The following is a 25296-nucleotide window of genomic DNA, read 5'->3' as shown; positions in this document are numbered from 1 at the left end:
CTTATATATGTATATCTTCATTGTCACGCCTTAAATTATTTATAATACTATTAAAACCGATACTTATTATAGGCTTAACACTTTTATCGAGCAGGATTATGGTCTATATAAGATAAATTTAATTAGATTATAAACTATTTTATTATTTTGAAGATGTTTTAAAATATGTTTCTTATATGAGAAATTTATTTTAGATTATCGAAATTGGAGAAAAAATTTATTTTGTGAGAGGTACTCATATCACAATGATAGAAAATGACAAAATATCCTTTATTAACGCGAAGGGTTATTGTTATTAACGTGATTCTCAAGATACTTTAAGATACTTAAGATACTTTAAAAGATATACTTTAAGATACTTTAAGATACTTCAAGATACTTTTTTAATTAAAAAATTATAATAATAATTACCAAAATAATTGAAATAATTATTAAAATAATTGCAAAACAATAGAAATAATTAAACATCAATAATTTTATGAAAATTTTTAAAGTACTAAAATAATTATTAAAACGATTTAGAAAAATAGGTGTAGTAATTAATGTAGTAATTTATAAAAAATTATATATATTTAATAATTATTTTTATCATGTACTCTTAGCGAAAGCAAAATTAAGATGCAAAATTGGCGAAGAAATATATATATGTATATATATGTATATAAATATATATGTAAATATATATATATATGTGTGTGTGTGTGTACATATATATTAATATTGTATATTGTATAATATACAAATGTAATTTAAACCGGAAAATAAATCGAATTTTTTATTATTACCAATAAAATTTATTTCTAAAGATAAATTATAATAATTGAATATATTTTTTTACATTATTTCTCCACATTTTAATACAACGACTTGATACCATTTATTTGCCATTTAATTTCTCTTGTTCGGATAATTCAAAAATTAAACCAGAGTTATAAAAATTGTCGTGTTCTGATTCAATTCATTTTAGCAAAAAACTTAAAAGTTTGGATGCGGAAATAATTTTCGTTCTCCACAGTTGTTTGTTTTTTGTTTAAAGATTTCGCCTAACTGTAAGTACATTTAAATTTAAGCGTGCAAAATGTTTCTGTTGCGTAACAATAATACTTTATCGCTTTCTAATTAATGTAATAATTAAATTACCAGAATTTTTAAGTACATTTAATGCTCAATTTAATATAAATTTTAAAAAATTTTAAAAATTTTTAATTTAATTTATTAAATTTAATTAATTAAAAATTGTTTTAAATTTATATTAAATTGAGCATTAAATGTACTTAAAAATTCTGGTAATTTAATTATTACATTAATTAGAAAACAAAGTATTATCGTTACACAACAGAAACATTTTGCTCGCTCATTTTAACATACATTTGCTAAATGCCTATTCAACTATTGCATAGGATACATTTGTAGATACTTCTTGTCTATTGTCTTGTCTAACTATTTGTGACAAATATTAATTTAATTGTTAACGTGTTATACATAAATTGCGGCTTATCTTTTCCCCTCCGTGCCCGTATAATATGCTGTATATAAAGATATCATATCATATGTATAGAGTGTAACTAAAAAAACATATATAAAGTATACCATTATAGTCTCTGGCCAATTTGGAGACGATTTTTTCTCATTGTTAGTGAAAATGTCGAGAGAGGTCATCATATTTTATGCATTCTCAATTTTTGTCATCATAACTAAAAGCCTTAAATTTAAATTCTATTAAAATTCTTCCTGAAATTAATTGAAAAATGTTATTTTGTTAATATTTTAACTCCACAAAGTTTAGTTTGCGAGAAGCTCTTCTTTTTCAATCATTTATAACTTGAAAATTATAGGTGCCTCGACATTTTCACTGAGAAAAAATCGTCTTCTTTGGCCAGAGACTTTGATGATGTGCTTCATATGTTTTTTCAATTACACCTTACATATATATATATATATGTATAAAACGAAATTTATATTAAAATGAAGCAACAACACACTTATTAGAATATAATATAATATTATATTATATTCTAATAAGTGTGTTCTAGCTTCATTTCAATATAAATTTCGTTTTTCAATTTTGACTTTTATAGGCTCAACAGTAGATAATGTCAAGACACTATGTAATTTTATTTTATCTACTTTGAATATAAATGTTCGTACCAAAGTTGCTAGAAAAACTTTCATTGAAATCATCGCATATTTCATGCCTGCAAAAGTTTAGAAGTTATATACAAATCAATATTATCGTAATATATGTTTGTTTTTGTGATTTGTTTATATTTACCTACACAATTCCTGGGTCCCATACTAAACGGTATGTAATGCTTATAAGATGTTCCTATTTTCTCAGGGAGAAATCTGTCTGGGTTAAATACTAACGGATTGGACCAATATTTTTCATTTCGATACATCGTTATAAAGTTTATGAAGACCTCAGAATTTTTTGGTAAAATAACCTCTCCTGAAACACATATTTTTGTATTTAAATGTAATTACTTATAAGAAGAGTAAATAGTTTATAAATAAAGCAATAAAAAATAGTCAAATAAAATGCACTTTTATTTTATTTTATTTTCCACAAACAAGGATGTATTTTATTTTTACAAAATATTTCTTGTTAATATATAAAATAAACTTTTTCAAATTTGTTCGTATTGATGTGCGATAAGCACGATTTCTTGTGCCTTTTTAATACATTTAATTTTTAATAATTTAAAATGTGATTATTTCTAACAATAAGTTACAGTATCTTTTACCTTTTAAAACAAATTTTTGTCGCATTTAGTTGGTATACGATAATAATTGTATACACAATAATAAATAGGCACATAAAATAATTACATAATTATATTTAAATGTAAACAAACCCATTTGTACATCTTTCGTTAGATGTCGCGCAATTATAGGAACGGGAGGAAATATTCTCATAGTTTCTTTTATAACACGATCCAAGTAATTCATATGTTGTAAATCTTCATATTTAATGGGGACAGATTTTGTAGTTTTTGTTCCATAAATCTTCCATAATTCTTTATACACTTTTTCCTATTATACGATTGAATATAATACTTAATTTTATATATATATATATATATATATATATATATATATATATAAACATATGCAATAATAAAAGAAATGTAATCTTATTAATACTGGTATCGAAATATTGATAATGTTAAAGATTAATGTAGACATTTCTGTACGTTTTAGTAGGATTCTTAATTTAATTAAAACATTACACATAATAAATTTCTACTTTAGTGAATTTATAATAAATTTCGTACAGGATTATATTTTTCGTTTGCTCGCATGTTATAAGCGTTTATGTTGAAAAAGAATAATATTTATACAAACCGCACACAAGTTGAAGTTAGAATTCGAACATAACTGTAGCTATATATAATAATTTTATGAAAACTACGTTGGAAATTATTTTATAATTTATAGAACAATATGTCAAAAGATAACTCTGATAATTCTAGGCTGCTTTCGCGAGAAAATCAAAATGATCCAGATTAAAATGATCCTGTGCTGTGAGATTGGTCAAATCTGAAATTTCACTAAATTTCATTAAGTTCAATTTCAATGAAATTCAGTGAAATTTCAAATTTGACCAATCACAGCACAGGTTCATTTTAATCTGGATCATTTTGATTTTCTCGCGAAAGCAGCCCTAATTATATTTAAAGAATAGATAAACCTGTATAAAGAGAAATCAATGATCTTAAATCTTAATATATATTATTAAAATCATCACACTTTTAGAGATGAGTAATTTCTAAAAAGTTTTATTTTATAATTTATCATTACCATTCACCCATAATTTACCATTCACCCATTATATATTCAAAAGTTATTAATAAATTAAGTTTTACATAAGACACTAACGTGAACTGACACATTGTAACATTTAATATTAATTGTAAATATATTTATATAGATTATATTATATAGAATTTATATAGATAGAGATATGATTATAATATATATAAAGTGCGCATACTGAATAGATTAATGAATAGATGCAAAAAAAGAGTCAAGTTTTTCATAAAAACTTCTTATTGTTTTTATTACGTTCGATTTAGCAGAATGACGGCTCAAATGAAAGTTTATATTAGTAGATTAAGCCCATATTCTGAATCCTCTTTTATCGATAAAAGAGGATTCAGAATATGGGCCTTTAGGCTTTAGGAATATTATAATATTTAGACGAGCAAACCATTTAAAGAAATAAGCAATCCAAAAATTCCATTTTACACAGTTTTATCGAAAAATGGATATATACATATGTATATACACTAGCGGATCCTGACGTCGATAATGGGGGGAGGGGGGTTTTGCAAAATTATTTTATTTAATATTTTTGGTTTCATGATTAGATTTATTTATTCCAGAATCAACGACGTCGATAGCACTTTAATGTTTGTTTTTCTTTACTTATATTTTTTAAACAAATTCAGCAAAACTGTTTCTTTTAATTTCCAAGGGGGGAGGGTTTAACCCCCCCGCCCCCCCCCCAGGATCCGCTAGTGTATATATATATATATATATATATATATATACATATGTATATATATACATAGAGAGAATTTTTAAATTATTGCTATTATATGTATATGTATATTTTCTTATATTTTTATAGATCTATATATATTATTCGCAATGCTACGTTTTTTAAATAAGTGTATAAATTATACCTAAATAAATTTAATATATACATACTTGTATAACTGGAAAATTTGCTAACATTAAGACCACAAAATCTATGGTATGAGCGACTGTGTCGGTGGCCTAATAAATAAATTTTATATATTTATTTCTTTGTTTTTATATGTATAGTTACAATTATATGTAAAGTTATTTTACTTACCGCTATTCCTATAGTAAATATTTCATCCTGTATCATCTCTTGTGTCATCTTATTCTTATAAGATGTTTCCGATAAAATGCGAAAAAGCGATTTATCTATATAAAGAATGTAATTTTAAAAAATGTAAGTTTCTTTGTGCGTACATGCGATTGTACATGCACGTATATATTGTATAAGTGTGTTTATTATTTTCTCAATTTTATGGTAAGAATTCTATATATTTTACTTTGAAAATTAATATTAGAAATAATGCGGGAATGAAAAAATGACAATTTATCAACGAATAAAATTAAGCATTTTAATAATAAAACACACTTTAATAATATTTTATCTAAAGCTATCTAAGAAAAAACTCATTTTGTGCAACATTATAATTAGTAAGATCAAATAATACAAATAAAATAATAACAAACTTACGACTTGTTTCACTTTTATTCTTGGTATTCAATTCATTTAATGAATATATCTGCTGTTGTATGAACTGTGTAATAATAGATTGTATAATATATAATATGCTATGTAAGTTAGAGTAATATTTGCAATATTTACTTTATCTCTCTCCATATAAATAAATGTTTGAAGTTTAAAAGTTCTCGTTGTTTTCGTTTCGCAGCAGTGAGAGTGAATATAAAATTAGGATATAAAAATATATTTTTCATCCTTGTTCTTAAAATTTGTTTGAAACTGAAAAACATCTTTTTTAAATATTTTATAAGATGTAAGAAGGCATTAACTAATTGTGATTATTAAATTCCAACAATGAAGTTAAAAATAAATATTATTTTCTCTATTTATATATTAATAAATCTATTTATAAGAAATCTTTAATTAGTAATATAAATACATTTATAAACTTTTTTAATATTTAAATAAATTTATTTTTACGATTTATGTACATTTTGATATTGTATAAAGTTACGATAAAACCTTTTTTTACCTTGTTATAAATTTGAAATATTGACTGATTAAATTCGATATATATTCCAGTTTTATGTCCGATTTTGTACCTTTATAACAATCATATAAAAATAAACTTAATATTCAAGATACCAATAGTATACCTAACCTAACTGACTAATTATATTGAGTTACATATTAAACATTAGATTTAATAAATGAATGTGATATGTAATTTTTCAAAATAGAAAATAAATGCCTCTTTAACAAGTATTTGAAAATAACAACCAGTTGTGAAAAACTGTACTTATTTCATTGCTTTTGTTGATTGTTATATTTTTTGCATTATTAATTTATATTAGTGTCAAATCTTTAACGATCTTTTACAGCATATTTTGCATATCTTTTTATTAAAATATAAGAAAATAAAAACATAAAAACATAAAAACTTAAAAACAAATTGATACTTTTTTATACTTATTTCATAGACTTATAATTATATTTAAATTGAATAAAATATTATAAATCTGATTTTGCTATTACAAAATTAGTACATAATTTGATACTCTTTAAAATTTTAACTTTAAATAAATTGCGTTTAATAGTATTTAGTTTATAGAATGTAATTATCGTTGTAACGTGTAGGCTTTTTTCATCATTAGCAAATTTTCTCATTTTTACGATGCCATTTATTCGTTATAATAATTTTGATACGAAATGTTTAAAATACTGCAAATGAATAAAAATACTTAGCCTTACCGCACGCAGTAGACAGAGCATATTCTGTTATATTTTGAAGAAGAAAAACTTCATTCTCGTTTAATGTAACTTTTTCTAATTTGTCCGTAAATATTAAAGATTTTTCTACAAATATATCAAAATATTTTTGTAACATATTTGTATTAAAACTTGGTGCCACTATTTTTCGTTGTTTAGTCCACATAGATGCTGAAGTAAATTTTATTAGGAAGAATTTAATAAGAAGAAATTTTATTAAGAAAATAATAAAGAGAAAGAAAGATGAGAGATATTGCAAATAAGTTATACGTCATAAACCACTCTGATTTTCACAGATATTATAGTTTTGATTTACATTCATTTTTTTTTCTCTCGTATCACATTATATATAAACTCTTCTAAGTTTCTAAAATTTATTTCTTTAAAGTTTTGTACTTTTTAAACCGTTTTAAAATAAAAAAAAAAATATATCTTAAGAGTAATGTATATAAATTATTCGTGGTTATCAATTTTTATAACTTTGATATATTATATTCAAAAATATTAGTACTTTTAATGTTATAATTGTATAATTTCACATAAGTTTGTAACACTTTTATGCAAAGCAGTCACAAGGATTACATATAAAGGAAAGTATAAACTTTGAACTTATGTGGAACGATTTATTATATTGTTTTGGTTTACTGCAAAGTACGTGGCCGAAGAAAAGATTCCGCTTTTCCCCTGCATCCAAATTCCGAAAAAATTCTAATATAATACAAATTTTTAATCTCATAACTTAATTTTTATTAAAAAAAAAAAAAAAAAACTAGAAAGGAGGATGTTAAAAAAGTTCCTAATTTGGCCCCCAAAGGTGTAAGTAAGAGGAATAATGTTTTTTGTAGATTTTGATCTCTTGAATAAAACTATGAAAAAATTCGTTGGGTATAGTAAAGACCTTGAAAATTGAGCAACAACATGATGTATGGAGCTACCACAAAATGCATCTGTGTTTTTTTTAGAGGGGAAAGGAGGTGCATTTTATTAAACATATCGAAACAATCTATAATAATAATTAATTAATAATAATTAATAATAATAATAACACTAGTTTACAAACAATATTTTTTTCATTATTTTAAACAAAACAAGATGTTTCTGATAGATTTTTGAATACTAAACACGATGCCGCAAGCCAATTTTCACTAGCATGTTAGGTTTTAGAAGTAATTGAGGTTTAATATGCAAAAATGGCTTTTTTGCGATATTTGAGATTTATTTGTAAAAAGGTTAACACATTATATTGAACAAATAACAATTTTTATTCTGAAATATTAAAATATATTTCAAAAAATTTATTTATTATTTTCCTTCATTATTTTTCTATAAATTAAGCATTATTCTATAATTAAATATATTTTTGTCTTTTTAATATTACCATGAGAACTCCGCTGCAGAAAATAGTAGGCACTTCCAATAAGCGGAAATGTTTTTGGACCAGGTAGAGTGTTTACTGTTTTAATGGAAGACTGTCGGCGACAGTAATTTAAGATAAAATAACTTGTGGCAATACATGCCAAAATAATTAGTACAATACTTACAAATATCATTACACTGAACAATGATAACTGCGAAATAATAATATGATTTGATATCTATATTACTATGAATGTGTGGATATCATCGACTAACCAATGCTTTTATTATGTTTTCCCCACTCAAATATATAAATAGACGATATAAATAAATCTAACATTGGCATATATGAATATATATTATAATGTACTTATCCGTATGCATTGATATGTTTTTTGTTCGTGCTGTGTAATCTTGCAGTTTTTATTTTTAAATAATTAAGGTAAATGTTCCAGTGATTGGACGTTTAAGGATATAGATTTATTTATTTAGATTTTTAATATATTGAAACAATTTATATTTCCAAGTATTTATATTTATCGGATAGATTGAAATCTCTACTATTGAAAGAGTGCACCAATATTTGTTTATTGAACATCTCAACATAAAAATTAATTAAAATATTAAACTATATAAATGTCCCAATGTTTGGACAAGAAAGAATATTCGTCCTAATAATTGAATTATGCTGTCCTAGTGTTTAGACGTAATAAGCTGAAAATATTTATATTACTTTTAAATTAAAATTTCCTTTAAATTAACACATTTTAATTTATAATTTGATTTAACAGGAGAAATACTTTGATTGTCATAAAATAAGAATTAAAAGTTTACTTATTTATGAAAGAATAAAAAAAAATAGACAACAGACTTCAAATAAAATGAAGAGGTCTCAACTAAATAACATTTAAATTAGTCAATATAAATAAATAAATTAAAATAAATAAAATAAAATAAAAATAAATAACACTAAGAAATTTTAAAGGCCCTTCTATATTAAATATAAATATTTAGAAATTGTTCAAGCTGGTTAAAATTGAAATTTTGTATTATCTTTAAGAATTATCTTTAAGTATTCGACATTACTTTATTCTGTTATTATAACATAAAACCGAAACACGCGAGATCACAACATCATTGTTTCGGAACATGTTGATTCTTCTCTTGTTTTGTTTTCGCCGGATAAAGCGTTACCGTTACACCGATTTACTCAAAATCAGGAGATTCGCGCAAACTCCAGTCATCCCCTTCCCGCTTCGCCGAAGGTTCGAGATCTTCGTGGAAAATATTATAAAAGGTCAGACTCGACTAGCGCGGCTCTCTATCTGTTTTGATACAAGTAGCAATCGAATCACGAATATCTCTAAAATCTGTGGATCGAAATAAATTCATCATCTGGTTATAATACGCGCTGTCGCGTTGAAATAAAGTGTCGATTAAACTCATCTATCGCGATTAATGATCGCAGCAAATTATGTGCTTGTCGGACTCGATAAAATAAACGTATTTTATCCAAAGTGCAACACAGCCTCGCAATTGATATTTCATTTCTCTATTCCGATACCTCAAGATCTCTCTCAGTTAATCCATCGACCTTCGGTTCCTCGCGTTCAATCAGCTGACGCTTCAGACCACAACATACTCTATCCTTCTCTCTCTCTTACAAGGAAAGGTACCCAACTGTCACTCACGGATTTTAATGAAACTTTGCACACTTGTAAAACTATGCAAAATAATAGACACGTATTTTTTTTTATGTGCGGAGAAGCGATTTTAAGGGCAGACTATACCACAAGTAGTAGGGATAAAACAAAAGAAACAATTAATGAATTAAATTCAATATACTAATTGTTATTGAAGAAACTATAATTATTGTATGCACTGTTAAATTTAATAAAAATTAATTCCGAATAACTTGTTTAACAAGACACTTCATGTACCTTTAAAAATTGTCGACCAATAATACTACAAATAAGAAAAAATATGATTTTCGCCACAAAGTACTCACAAAGTATGGGCGTTATATTTAATCAGCCATTTTGTATTTTTAAATTATAATGACAGATTCGAATTCTGCGACCCCGCAAACCCCATAATACCTCAAAGTTTTCAAAAAAATTGTCAAGAATGTATTTATAACGTGAAAACCCCATATATACAAGGGGTTGTTTCTGCCCTTAAAATCGCTTCTCCGCACATAAAAAAAATACGTGTCTATTATTTTGCATAGTTTTACAAGTGTGCAAAGTTTCATTAAAATCCGTGAGTGACAGTTGGGTACCTTTCCTTGTTAGTCTCACGAGCTCACCGACATTGTCTTCTTTCCCGCCTTCGACACCTCTCGCTCTCTCTGAACGATATCGGCAATTCTAATTCGCACGTGCATATCAAACAACACGATCGCGAACAGAAATCAATTGGCTATAAGAGCCGTACGCGGATGTCGGTGCGTCGATTCCAACGAAAAATAAATAAATAAATAAATAAATTGTTGATGACATATGACATTTAGGTTATCTGTGAATATTAATGATGTGTCTACTCGCTTAAATTGTTAGGAACAAAAATATACTTATATTTAAATAAATGTTGTTTGCATTATACTTACTAAATATGGATTAACGAAAAAAACCTGATAATTAGACTTGAAATACGTATATGTTTAAATACTAGTACAAATCTCTAAAATCGACTGCACCGATAAATAAACAAACAATTAATATATCGGCCAATGAATTTTGCAGTACCAGTGAATAAACTCAAGAATTTCAACGTTAAAATAAATTTTTTTAGTAATATAAAATATTTGTTTTAATACTGTTTACTTTTATTAATTGGAATAATATTTATTTATCTTTCCAGATTGATAAATACATACAATAATTACGCGCTTAAGAAGTGCACAGTGATCCTTAAGAAAATCTTTAAGAGAAGGAAATAAAATGTGAAAGTAGTCCAACTAAGATTGTAAAAGATTTTGTTTTTTTATCTAATTGTCATATTAGTGATGATCTTTTTGTCTTACTTCAAAATAAAATTATGAAAAAATATAATTCAATAATTATTACATTAAAATATTTAATATAATACTTAATAACAATCAAGATTTACTAGTTATATTATTATATTGTTAGACCTCGCCATAGATCTTCATGTTAGAAATAATATTTCGAAATTGCAATCATTAACACATTATCAATTCTCACCGCCCAGGTTTCAAAATTTATTTAAATTTGCGTGGTTTAAAAGTGGATATATACAGAATAGATCGAAAGAATTTCAAACACCAGTTGAATTTTGTTTAAAAAATTATTTAAAACCAACATGCGATATTTGCGGCGAAGTTGCTATAATTGCATGCGCATGGTGCAAAAAATCTCTTTGTGTAAAACATTTCTTTCACAATCATCATTTTTGTAATCAATATGAATCATAAATAGAATAATTAAAACAACAAAAAAGGGCAATGAGAAGTAATAAATATAATGTTCACATTATATATACTTATATTAACTTTTCTGATATTTTATACACTATATTTTTGGTGTGGGATATCATAATGTACAGTGTATTTTATATACTCGTATACTTATAAAAAAATTTCATATAATGAATAAAGCACTTATTAAAGCATTTTGTATTATATTATATTATATTATATTATATTATATTTTGTATTACATTTATTTATTTATTTTTCCTTTCCTTTAAAAATAAATATTATATTGAATATGTATATAAAACGAAATCAATCGTTAACTGTTCAAATATACTATTTTTGAATATTGTAATAAAAAAGAACAAATTTACAGGTACAGATATCCTATCGAATGTAATATAATTTAACATAATTAATCTAAAAAAAATATCTTATTAACACGTAGATATATCTCTTTATATATCTTTCAGAAAGAGAGATACCCTACATTTGTTTTGTACATTGTTCTCGTTTTGTATCTTGATTGTCGTTATAAGTTTTAATAAATTAAATTATCATTTTAAGAAAATAACAAATCAATTTAAGAAAATAACACTTTATTTTTTAAAATTTCTTTTTAATATTATATTCTCCTTGTAATTATTATAATATTCCACGTAAAATAAATTATCCACGTAAAAGGGCTTGTTGATGTAAGGTGTTTCATAATATAACAATAACATTAAATTCGTATTTTATATTTAAAACAATTGTCAACAATATTTTACAAAAACAAGTCTAAAAATTATTATAAGATGCAGCTTAAACCAAAAGACATATTTAATATTTCTTATCTCCGGTTATGTTTCTTTTATTTTTATATTATGTCTCTTATTTGATATTTTATCGGCTATTATATATCGGATTTCTGTTTCGGTACTTTAAACAATATCGGATGTGTTCCGTCACCTTTCTTTAACATTACATTCTTTATTAAATCGACGGATATTTGAAGATTATTGGCGAATGATACTATTGGTGAATAGTAAAACTGCCTGCATTGTATGTAAAAATTTATTCTTTTAACTTTGACCTATATTTCCGGTTTATTGATACATATAATTCCTTTTTTCTCCCCTCCTCACTCCTTCTCCCTCTCTCTCTCTCTTTCTGTGCTTAGCTTTATCACTTGTATATAATCGAAGTCTAACTAATGTTTAGTAACAATATCGACTTAAAAGTGATAATAGCGTTTTTAAGTACACTTGTATATATTTTTTGCTGTTGCTTCTACGTTGTTAATTATTTGTTGTTTATTTGCTTTATTTTAATAATAATGGATAAGAATACAATTGATTCAGCCAAGTCGATTCCGGCGTTTTACGCTGGACAAAGTATATTTTTGACAGACGCAACAGGATTTCTGGGTAAAGTATATTTCGAAAAGATACTGCGATCTTGTCCGGATGTTCGAGAAATATTTATATTGATGCGTCCGAAGAAAGGACTGAATCTTAACGAAAGACTTGAAAAAATGTTAAACTTACCGGTAAGTTATTTATCAAAATGGATATCTTTTTTGCAATACACATTTCTTTAAGAATTGTTATAACATCTCAATAAAAAAAAGTTTTTGGATTATGGATCTTTTTATTATGTTATGTCAATAAAAAATTAATTTTATAATTATAAAATTTAATAAAAAAGTGTATGAGATGAAACGTATTGAGAGAAACGTTTAGAGTAATTTAATGAATTGTAGACAGTCATAAAAAAAATATTTTACAATTTTTGCAAACATTTTACAGTTAAAATATCATGCCAAATATTCTAATAAATATTGTATGTACATAATATTTTTTAATTTTAATTATACGATAAATTACGAGAGGAGCAACCTTTAAATTTCAAGAAATTAATTCCGGTTTCTGGCGATATCAGTCAAGAAAATTTAGGTTTGTCGACTGTCGATAGACAAATGCTGATTGAAAGAGTAACTGTAATAATTCATGCGGCGGCAACCGTGAAATTTAACGATACCTTAAAATATGCCATTCTTACTAATACTAGATCAACGAGAGATATATGTATCTTAGCCGAAAGTATGAAGAATCTAATCGTAAGTAAATGCGGAATTGATTCTGCATATTCATGAAAAAAAATCTCTTATTGTATTCCATTATGTGAATTATCTTACACTGGGTTTGTATTTAATTTGCGATACACTAATATTTTCATTGCACATTTATTTCTAGAAATGTTTTTCATGAAATATGTCTTTCAAGCTTAATATTTTAAACATATGTACACATACATATATTGTGTATATATTACAATGTATAATATTTACAAAGATATTTTGAAGAGATGTATCGATATCTATTAATATAAATTATTTTTTTGTTATAATTGCATGTAGATTTTATTGAATAAGAACTGCTTATTACTTAGAGATAGAAAATTAACTGTATAATTATAACTCAAAAAATTGAAAAAAAAAGACAATAATCTATGTACTTCGCGCTCCTGATATTTATATTTGAAATTGTAAACATGCCTGAATTTTTTGCTCCGAATAACTTTAACTATAGCATTTTAACTAAAATACAATTTTAATATTAATTATTTTTATTTCTGTTAAAGGCCTTAGTATATGTTAGCACAGCATTTACACATTTGAATAATCCATTTATAGAAGAAAAAGCGTACCCACCTGTAGATGATTGGCGAAATATGATCAAAATGGCTGAGTCATTGGATGAGCATATCTTGAATATCTTTACAGTTAAGTAAGTGCGTCAAACATAAATATCAAATACATATATCATACGTATGTAAATTTTAAATATGTGTCAATAAGAAAATGTAATTATTCCCTTTTATTCATATTATAATATTCCAATTATTGTCATTTTTTAAATGTTTTAATTATTTCAATGTTTGTTTGAAATTATTTACAGATGTTTGAATACTATTCCCAACACTTACATATTCTCGAAAAACTTAGCAGAGAGTGTAATACAGGAATATTCGTTGTCCTTGCCTTGTGCGATTGTGAGACCTTCCATAGGTATGTAACTTTTTTCTTTAATGTTAAAAACAGGATATTATAATAATATTACGTGACTTTTTTCTTTTTCTTTCTCTAATGCAATTTAAACATGTTAAATATTTTTCTTTTTTGTTTTATATAGAGCATTTAAAAATAAAATATTTGCTTTTATATATCACGATGAAATACAAAATGTATGAATGAATGTAATATACAAATGCAAATAATGCAGAAAAAATATATATGCATCTAAATTTTAAAGCTTACAAATACTTAATAGCAGATTAAATTAAGCTTTATATCTGTATAATAGTTACTATATATGATATTATATCTAAACGTATTGTTTAAATATTATTTAAACGTAATGTTAGTCAAAACAATTTGTATAATTATTTTAGATAACAATATATTTAAATATTTAGTTAAATTTGCTTATCTAATTAAACATTAAGTTAAACAAAAATTGAAATTAAATTTTTAGGCTTGCAGTTCTTCGTTTTTCATTTTTATTAATAAAGCGTGATTTACATGATGCTTTTTTATTAGCTACTAGCTACTCTCTAATTAGTACTAGTCTTTCTCTTTATTTTCTCTAATCAAAATATATTAATTTTGCTAACTGCTAATAACTAGTAAAAAAGCATCATAAAATCTATGTTTAATGTACTAGGAGAGAGAAGATATATATCACTCTCTTTATATATCATAGTAATATACACTGCTGTTTGTGAAAATTCCAACATAGCTAATATCATTATTCCTTCGTGGTGTTACAATTTTCACAAACAGCAGTATATATATATATATATATCTAATATTTTAATTATAATAATCCAAAAAATATATTCTATTTGTTAGTGATAGCTTCGTTAAAGGATCCAATCCCAGGATGGATTGATAATTTTAATGGTCCAATGGGATTAACGGTTGCGACCTTAAAGGGATTAATGCGAATAACATACGCTAGTAGTAATATATCGTATAATATTATCCCAGTAGATACTGTCATCAACACTATAATTCTCGTAACTTGGAAGCTTGGATCGACAACGTATGATCATCAGTATATACATCAATGCATTTCTAGTTACATTAAGCTACAAACGGAAATTATCTTAATTTAAAACTAAATTTATGTCGTCATTACACGCGCATTATTCAATTTGCTTCGTTTTTTTGCATCAGAATTTAGAGTTAAGAAGTCACATATTTATTCTCAATTGAATTTACATATGACTTTCTCTGGAATGGAATTAAACTGAGGTTTTAAAAATAGTTTTTTTATAAATATATCTACATTCTTAATGTTTAATTCGTTAAAATATGTTGAAATAAAATTTTTAATATTCTGTAATAATATCTCATAATTTTAACAATCTTATTTAAGATATTATAAAATTTAATTTATAAAATCTTATATAAATAATGCATTGATTAATTTATAATATTATCTATTATTAGTTTCAGAACAGGTTCTACAGTTTTTGTTGTCAATAACACTTTTCCAAATGAAAAAAATATATTATTTCGTGAATTTTGTAATATAGGGATTAAAATTAAAAACGAAATACCATTCGAAAACATTCTTTGGATCCCTTATATATTATTTACTGAAAGTTCAGTTATGTATTATGTATTGACAATAATGTGGCATATCTTACCTGCTATATTAATAGATCTAGTTTTAAAATTTTGGGGACATCGATTTATGTAAGTATCAAACAAATTAAATATTTTAGAAGTCAGAAATTTTTAAGTCAGACTATTATTAAAAATGTAATTCATATATATGTTAGGCTGAAAGACCGAAAACGCTTACTGAGCGAAAAAACCGATCATAACGCGTTTTTGCATGTTCAAAAAGGCTTATGAGCGTTTTCGAAAATGCCACGACACAAATTTCGCGTTGTGACTGAATCTGAGAAGCCAGAACGCGTTGTAATCGGTTTTTTCGCTCAGTGAGCGTTTTTGGTCTTTGAGCCTAACATATATACAACATATAGGGTATTGGGACTGCAAAGAAAAATATATGTGGCCAATCGTGCTTTGCAACATTTTATGTGTAACGAATGGAAATTTGATAATACAAACAGTCGAGATCTTATGTCACTAATATCACCTGGTGACCGAGAAATGTTCTCGATCGATCTTTCTGATTTTGATATGAAAAAGTATATCAGGTAAATATAAATGTATAGCTTGACTTTGTAAATAGAAGAAAGAGACGCGTCAATCTATATTGTTTTTGTGGGCTGTCGTTTTTAATTAATAATTATATATGAAAACTTATATTTTTTTAAAAGTTTTATAGATATATATATTGTATATATGTATATATATATATATATATATATATACCAGATATTACTCTCTTTTAATTATGTATCATTGTATTATTAATTGTATCACAATTTGATAATATTATCTTTAACTCTTAAGCAAATGACTTTTTTATAAAATAACAAAAATGAAAGAAAAGATAAAAATTAAAGTTTGAAAGAATGTTAAGAAGTTTGAAATAATTTTAAATTTATATATTATAAAATTAATTTTTTTCAATATTTTATTTAAATAATCTTTTTTCTATTTTCTTTATCATTTAATTTAGAATTTTTAATGAAAAAAATTTTTATGTTTATAAGATAATATAAATGCAGATCAAATCAACTCATTTACTTACATTCATTTAATTGACGGAACAAAATAAAAATTATATTATCTATAAATTACAAGATACTTAGTTTATAATAATTTTTAATTATTTTAATTGTATTACAAAAAAGCAATAAAAATAAAAACAGAAACAAAACAAATTATTTTGCTTTACATAAAGTTTATACACTAGAATATTATCATGAAAAATATTTATTGCTAATTAAATTATACAGTTGATCAGAAAAAGGTTCACGAAAAGGTTCATAAAAAGGAAAACTTTTAATTTGAAATAATCAATACAAATTAATTTAACATGTAAACGAGTAACATATAATAGGCTTATGATAAATAAACTAATAATAAGCGTAATAATAAACTGACTTATATCAGATTGCTTATAAAAAAATTTCAATTTTTAATTTTGCTGAGAAATAATAGTATATCAAAACTTATAGCAGAGATTAGTCAACTTTGACGCTTTTCCTATAATGTTTATACATTGAAGATAATTTTAAGTTTAAAATATTTATTTAGTATTTAATATTGATTTATATTTATTTTACCATTTAAAGAAATGGACTAATAGGTACTAAAAAATATCTCCATCACGAAGATATGAATCGATTAAATGTGGCCAAAGCTCAATTTAAAAGGTGAGTTTAAAATATGCTAAAACAATCCTTTGTCGTTTAAATATGAGATACAATGATATGTGAAAATTAACATAATAAAATTTTATTTTAGTTTAATATAATGTTATTAATAACACAGTGGAACAAAAAATCACTTTTTCTTTCTTTCCAAAGTGCAATAGTATGTTTCCGTAAGATTTTTTCAGGAAACGTCTAAAATTCAAACAACCTTAACTTGATGAAAAAAAGTCATACAATCATGAATCAAAATTTGTTTGAAAGCTCTTGAATTATACTTTCAAATGTCGTTGAGTTTATTTAGAAACCAGTTCTTTTTTGTCGCAAAAAGTGTTAAAAATGACCTAAAACGCCATTTTTGGCCCATTTTGTTTCAATTTACTAAAAATCCTGACGTGCTAGGCAAATTCTGACAACGGTATCGTGTTCAGCGCGAAAAAATCTTCGGGAAACGCACTATCGCACTTTGGAGAAAATTTTGTGTCCCACTGTATAATTATTTACGATATTTGTAAAATGCATTAATTATGTGTATTTTGTTAATATTTTAGAGTAAAGCTACTTGTTACAACGTTCAAAGCTATTATCGCTATTAGTATACTGGATGATGACCCAATGGATGTACTCTTAAACATTTTAGATCACTGACTTAAAAACTGTATGCAATATATGTTATAAATTAGCGTAAAATTGTTGAAAAAAGTGCATTTTTTATCCAATTATATTTTGTTATTTTTTTAAATGCCTAATTTTTAATTTTTATATCCAATATACATACATACATGTATATATACATGGTGTCCTGTAAAGACCGGATCAACGCTTAAGAGTAGATTCCTGGGATCATTTGGAGACGATTTTATCACAGCGAAAATGTCGGTGGAGGCCATCATTTTTTGCATGTTCCCAATTTTTGCCATCATGTACTTTTGTAACTAAACCTAAAAATTCTATTAAAGTAAACTTTACTTAAAATTAACTGAAGAATGTGGTTTTGTTAATATTTTATTTCCAGAAGGCTTAGTTTGCGCAAAACCCTTTATTTTCAATCGCTCATAATTCGAAAATTATAATTATTAGTGCCTCGACATTTTCGCTGAGGAAAAATTGTCTTCAAATGATTCCAGAAATCTATCCTTAAGCGTTGATCCAATCTTTAAGGGACACCCTATATATATATATGTATATTGTGTAAAAATTGCGCGGTATATGACTGCAATTTATAACAATTAAAACATAACGCAATTTATTATTCAAAGCATTTTCAAACATTGTGTAAAAATTACTTATTTTATAAGATGATTTATGCTTTATGCTTTAATTTTTATAAATTGCTTATCTATCGCGCGATTTTTATACAATACATATATAAAATAAAGAAAGTTAATGCATTAAAATATAAACAGTTTTACGCTTATTTATATCATTTGGCGCTACAAAATGCTGGTCTTAAAAGCTTTTGATGAATGATGTTTCCTTCAAACCTGTCAAACATTAAAAACATAGTTGTATTTATATTATACAGTTATCATGCAATACAAAAAAATAATTTTAAAGAAAGAGAAAAGTAAATAAAATATTCTTTATCAGATTTATTGACTTATTATTTTCTATATTTATATGTTGATACCCTTAAACCTTAAACCATAAACTCTTGTTTCTTTCCACAAACAAATGTAATAATATCACATTTAAATATCCTCTTTTCCTTTTTTCTATTATTATATATCGAAAAAATATGTACCATTTTATTCTTATACAAATTTTATTTTATTTGTTTAATCTTAAAATACATGTACCTACAAATACTATATAAGGTTTGACAATAAAGTTCGCGAACTCAAGTTTAATTACACGAGAATTAAAAATTACTTTCAACAGCATCTTCAATAAAGTCTTTAATAACTTTTAATTAATCACAAATAATATATAAACACTAGAACAACACAAGCGCGCGCTACGCGCGTGCCATTTCTCGATTTTATATAAAAAAATGATATTTTTATATAAAGTTTGTAATAAAGTTTTATATAAAGTTTGTTTAAACATGATTAATATTTTTTGACAGAAATCAGCTGATTAAAGCATTAATTTGCTAATTAAATTTTAAAATAAAAATATGTTATAAAAATTAAAATAATAATATTATAAATAATATGTTACAATACTATAAACTCGAATAATATTTTTCGACAGAAATCAGCTGATAACTGTCAAAAAATATTAATCATTTTTAAAATACTATAACATTTTATTTAAAGCATATTTTTATTTTATAATTTTTATTACATACTATTATTTTAAAATTTAATTAACAAATTAACGTTTTAATCAACTGATTTCTATCAAAAAATATTACTCGAGGCTAATGTATTATAACATATTGCTATTTTAATTTTTATAACATATTATTACTATGAAATTTAATTAGCAAATTAACGCTTTATTAATATTTTTTATCAAAAATATTGGCTGATTAAAGCGTTAATTTGAAAATTAATTTTAAAAATAATAATAATAATAAGGTTATAAGAATGAAAATAATAATGTTATAAATAATATGTTATAATATTATATATAAACTCTCAATTAATATTTTTGACTGTTATCAGCTGATATCTGTCAAAAAATATTAAACGCGAAAAAAGTATTATAACATATTACTTACAACATATTACTATTTTAATTTTTGTAACATATTATTACTTTGAAATTTTATTAGTAAATTAACGCTTTAGTAATGTTTTTTGACAGAAATCAACTAATTAAAGCGTTAATCTGCTAATTACACATTTGAAAATAATAATAAAAAAATATAATTATAAAAATTAAAATTCATATAATTATAAAAATTAAAATTCATATGTTTTACAGTTATCAGCTGATTCCTGTCAAAAAAAAATTAATCGAGGAGATAAGATATTATAACATATTATTTATGTTATAAAAATTAAAATAGTAATATGTTGTAAATAATATTTCATAATAGGGGAAGGTTGCCTATATTGGACCAGTTTTCAATTTTTTTTTGCATAACTGCAGAAACTTAATAAAAATGGATTATAAACTGATTGGGATTTATCTTTGATCTGTTGATAATATTCTATATACGAGGGTTGTCTGAAAAGTTTCCGACCTCAACATGAAGATGGCAGCACTCGTAAACAAAAGTTGGGGAATGTGTTTGCGCATGCTTTGAAAGGTACTCACCAAAATTTCAGCCATTTTGGACGCGCAGTTGTTGTTTGACAATCATTTGAGTGAGTCGATGTGAGTGTTTTTGTGAAAATGGAAAAAATCGAGTATCGAGCTGTCATTAAATATTTGTTTTTGAAAGGCAATACGCCTACGCAAATCAAAGACGAGTTGGACGCTGTGTACGGGGACTCTGCACCATCATTTACCACCGTGCAATTTTGGGCTGCTGAATTTAAACGTGGCCGTACCAGCTTGGGTGACGATGAACGTTCGGGACGTCCAAAAACTGCAACCACTGACGATAATATCGCTCAAGTTCACCAAATGGTGCTAGACAACCGTCGAATTAAAGTTAGAGAGATAGCAGAGGCTATGAACATGTCCAAAGAACGTGTTTGTCACATATTGAATCAAGATTTAGGCATGAGAAAGCTGTCCGCGCGTTGGGTGCCGCGTTTGCTCACTTTGGACCAAAAACGTGTTCGAATGAACATTTCCAACGCTCTGTTGGCGCAGTTTAGGCGCAATAAATCAGAGTTTTGGCGCCGATTAATTACTGTAGATGAAACTTGGATACACCATTATACTCCAGAAACAAAAACACAGTCAAAACAGTGGACTGCGAAGGGGGAATCGGCTCCAAAAAAGCAAAGGTTGTTCCTTCGGCTGGGAAAGTGATGGCAACTGTTTTCTGGGATAGTCATGGAGTTATCTTAATCGATTATCTTCAAAAAGGAAAAACCATTACAGGAGCATAGTACGTATTAGTACTTGACAAGCTGAAGGCAGAAATTGCGGAAAAACGGCCACATTTGCAGAAGAAAAAAATTTTGTTTCACCAAGACAATGCGCCGTCTCACACCTCAGCGGTTGCCATGGCGAAAATCCACGAATTACGGTTTGAACTGCTTGACCACCCTCCTTACTCACCAGATCTAGCCCCAAGTGATCTTTTTTTGTTCCCTAAACTAAAAGTTGCACTCGGAGGACAGAGATTTTCGTCGAATGAGGAGGCCATCACCTTCGTAAACAACTATTTTGCAGAGAAAGACGCCGAGTACTATTTGGACGGGTTGAAGAGATGGGAGCATCGCTGGGAGAAGTGTATAGACTTACAAGGAGATTATGTAGAAAAATAAAAATTAATTTGAAGAAAAAATGTCTTGTATCTTTGTTAGGTCGGAAACTTTTCAGACAACCCTCGTATTTTTGAGATTTTTTGCAGAACAATTTCTATTGCGGATACGTCTTTTTTAAAACCTCTGCAAATGGTACAATTTTGGCAACTGGTTGCCAAAATTGTACCACGGGGTTTCCCAAATTGTACCGTGTTTCCTTTATCGTACCGATATGATTTAATTAAAAACTGTGAAGGCATAAAAATAAAATACAAACAATTTGAATAAATACATGTTTAATTGATATCACAGTTCGTGTGCAAAAAAAAAAAAAAATTTTTCTTAATTAAAAAATAAACATTGAAATTACAATAATGAAACATTTTCGTTTTTAAAAACTTAACTTAAAAATCAATTAAGATCACAGTTTGTACCTATACAAAACTAAAAAAAAAAATATTTTTTAATTAAAAAATAAACATTAAAATTACCAAAATAAAACATTTTTATTTTTAAAAATTTAATTAAGAAATAAACAACCATTAAACAAAAATCTGTTTTTCAATTAAAACAAACAATTGATATAGGTAACACAAAAGAAATCAAATGAACTGCTTTCTATAGAGAACAAAAGTCACAGATGTAGTCTTTTCCGGGAATAATGTTAGTACAAGAAAAAGAAGAGAAATTGTATCCTACAATTCCTAAATTGTACCGGTATAATATAGGCAACTAATAGGTGGTACGATTTAAGAGACTAGTGTTTTTCAAATTATGGTAGCAAAATATACACAGAGTGAGGCTATGTCTAAACTATGCCATGCAAATATGCCAATTTTAATGTAGTATAAAAATGACAAACAGCTAAATTAATACACCTATTGAAACTTTTTAAATGCCTTATGTAAAAGTGGGTAAAACTTTCTTCTAAAACTAAAAAAAACTTTTATTTGATCTTTTTAAACAAATGCTTTCGTGGACAAACATTCGCTTCCGTGTACTAACCTTATGGCGTTAGGTGAACCTCGCATAAAACACAAATGGCGCTAGGCCTTTGGATTCTATGAAATATAGAAATGGTACAATTTAGGAGCCGGTACAATATCGGCGACTTTCCCCTACTTTATCCTCAAATAATTTTTTTTGAAAGAAATCAGCTGACAACTGTCAAAAAGTTAACCGAGTTTAAAGTAGCTAATGTCTATAAAAAAATATTAATAAATCTTATCGTACAAAAAATATTAATAAGCTTTATCGTATAATCGTAATTAGTCTCGAGATGTTGTGATTATCTCGATTATCAAAAGATTATTGTAGAAAATTTTATTTTTTTGCTCACACTTTCTATTTTATTATAGATTTAAATACTAAATTTTTATGCATTGCATAATTAATTAATATATTTTTATCCATGCATTGCATAAATGATATATGTGTATATAGGTATATATATATATATGTATATAATATTGTATATTATATGTAAATACACTTAAAATGTTCGACAATAATCGCTCCACCTATTGTATGCAAGTAAAGCAGATTGAACCGAGTAGAAAAATCCTTTATTATTTTGCGATCTTCGTAAACTTCGCAATAAATAATGAAAAATTAATTAAAATCACCAGCAGATTAATATTAATATACATCAACTATAATGTTAATTTATGTTGAGAATTAAAAAAAACAAATGATATATACACATTTAGTTTCTACATTCGTACTTGTAGAAAATGCTCGAAATTACACCGTCGACAATTGCGTGCGTGAATAACTAACAATAAAATGAATGAAATAAATGTGTGTGTATGTAAAGCCGATGCTTGTTCGTGCCTTTCAAAAAAATGTAACGATAAAGTGAAGAGGGCGCTAAAAAAATAAAAAAAAGAAAAATACGAAAAGAAAGGTCAATACGAAACTACACGTTATAATCGCGTATGTGAGTAAAATAGAATGAAATACATTTGTGTAAGTAATAAATGGAGTTATAAATCGCGATAAGAAAGTCGGCGACTCGGACATGTATAATATGATAACACAATCGATCGAGCGGTGTTCGCTCGAGTGTGCCTTTTAAAAATAAAGCGAGAAAGATGCGAAGAGAGAGAGGAGAAATAGAGAGAAGAATATATAAAAAAGTCTTTTTTTCAAATCATTTTCTTATCCTCTTCGCGTCCTTCTCACTTTATCTTTACTGTTTTTTAAAAGGCACGCGTGAATGAACATCGTTCGGCATTACATACACACACATTTATTTCATTTGTTTAGTTACGCACGCAATTATATAATGTCATATGTAATTCCAAATTTTTAGCTGATAACTGTCAAAAATATTTGTCGAATTTAAGAAATTATAACATATTATTTAAAACATATTATTATTATAAATTTTATAACTTTCTTATTTTAAAAATTAATTGGCAAATTAACGCTTTAATCAGCTGATAACTGTCAACAATATTAATCGAGTTTAATGTGTATTATAACATATTATTTAAAACACATTACTATTTTAACATATTATTATTATATTTTTTAACATATTATTATTTTAAAATTTAATTAGCAGATTAAGGCTTTATTAATAATTTTTGATAGAAATTAGCTGATTAAACCATTAATTTGCTAATTAAATTTTTAAATAATAATGTTTTATAAAAATTAAAATAGTAATATGTTTTAAATAAAATGTTATAATACCTTTTCCGCAATTAATATTTTTTGACAGAAATCAGCTAATAACTGTCAAAAATATTAATTGAGTTTATATATAGTATTATAACATATTATTTAAAACATATTATTTTAATTTTTATAAAATATTTTACAACATATTTATATAACATATTTAAGAGTTATCAGTTGATTTCTGTTTAAAAATATTATTCGAGTTTAAAGTATTATAACATATTATTTTAATTTTTATAACATATTATTTTAAAAATTAATTATTAAATTAACGCTTTAATCAGCCAATTTTTGTTAAAAAATATTAATAAAGCGTTAATTTGCTAATTAAATTTCATAGTAATAATATGTTATAAAAATTAAAACAGTAATATGTTGTAAATAATATGTTATAATACTTTATCCACCACACTGCACATCTCGCGCGAGACTGACCGCAAGACTCTGAACAGCGGTATCGCCAAGCGCACCCCATACGTCCGCCACGCTGCGCATCTTACGCGAGACTGATTCTTCGATTGCCAGACTGCCAGACTGACGATCAGTGCTGCGGGAAACGCGCAGCAAGGCGGACGTATGGGGTGCTTGGCGACACGGCTGCTCAGAGTCTCGTGGTCAGTCTC

At 25.8% G+C, this 25296-nt stretch overlaps 1 protein-coding gene and 1 pseudogene across 2 annotated transcripts; one reads left to right on the top strand and one right to left on the bottom strand.

The window, feature by feature from the left end:
- Positions 1-2040: 2040 nt before the first annotated feature.
- On the bottom strand, positions 2041-6701 carry LOC145945601 (cytochrome P450 4c21-like). The gene is made up of 9 exons (XM_083054658.1): positions 6518-6701; positions 5799-5868; positions 5436-5545; positions 5279-5359; positions 4862-4956; positions 4714-4782; positions 2856-3033; positions 2273-2449; positions 2041-2195 (listed from the first exon to the last, which is right to left on the bottom strand). Exons 1-9 carry the CDS (start codon positions 6699-6701, stop codon positions 2041-2043), a joined length of 1119 nt encoding a protein of 372 aa, XP_082910784.1.
- A 5810-nt stretch (positions 6702-12511) lies between these two features.
- LOC145945349 (fatty acyl-CoA reductase 1-like) lies at positions 12512-19227 on the top strand (annotated as a pseudogene). The gene is made up of 9 exons (XR_014426836.1): positions 12512-12858; positions 13222-13428; positions 13953-14098; positions 14270-14379; positions 15223-15427; positions 15826-16074; positions 16368-16544; positions 17592-17672; positions 18221-19227. The product of XR_014426836.1 is annotated as a fatty acyl-CoA reductase 1-like (transcript).
- The last annotated feature ends 6069 nt before the right edge of the window (positions 19228-25296 follow it).

The sequence above is a fragment of the Prenolepis imparis genome, unplaced genomic scaffold (genome assembly GCF_030444845.1).
Source record: "Prenolepis imparis isolate NDT839.2.m4 unplaced genomic scaffold, iyPreImpa1.0 SCAF_14, whole genome shotgun sequence".
Taxonomy (NCBI): Eukaryota; Metazoa; Arthropoda; class Insecta; order Hymenoptera; family Formicidae; genus Prenolepis; species Prenolepis imparis.
This window is presented reverse-complemented; position numbering and strand designations above follow the sequence as displayed.

Excerpts from the sequence above, each read along its gene's own strand:
- LOC145945601 (XM_083054658.1), bottom strand. The coding sequence starts at position 6,701 with ATGTGGACTAAACAACGAAAAATAGTGGCACCAAGTTTTAATACAAAT. Across the intron at positions 4,783-4,861 it reads TATTTACTATAGGAATAGCG|GCCACCGACACAGTCGCTCA; the intron begins GTAAGTAAAATA and ends TTTATTTATTAG. Across the intron at positions 2,196-2,272 it reads GGGACCCAGGAATTGTGTAG|GCATGAAATATGCGATGATT; the intron begins GTAAATATAAAC and ends AAACTTTTGCAG.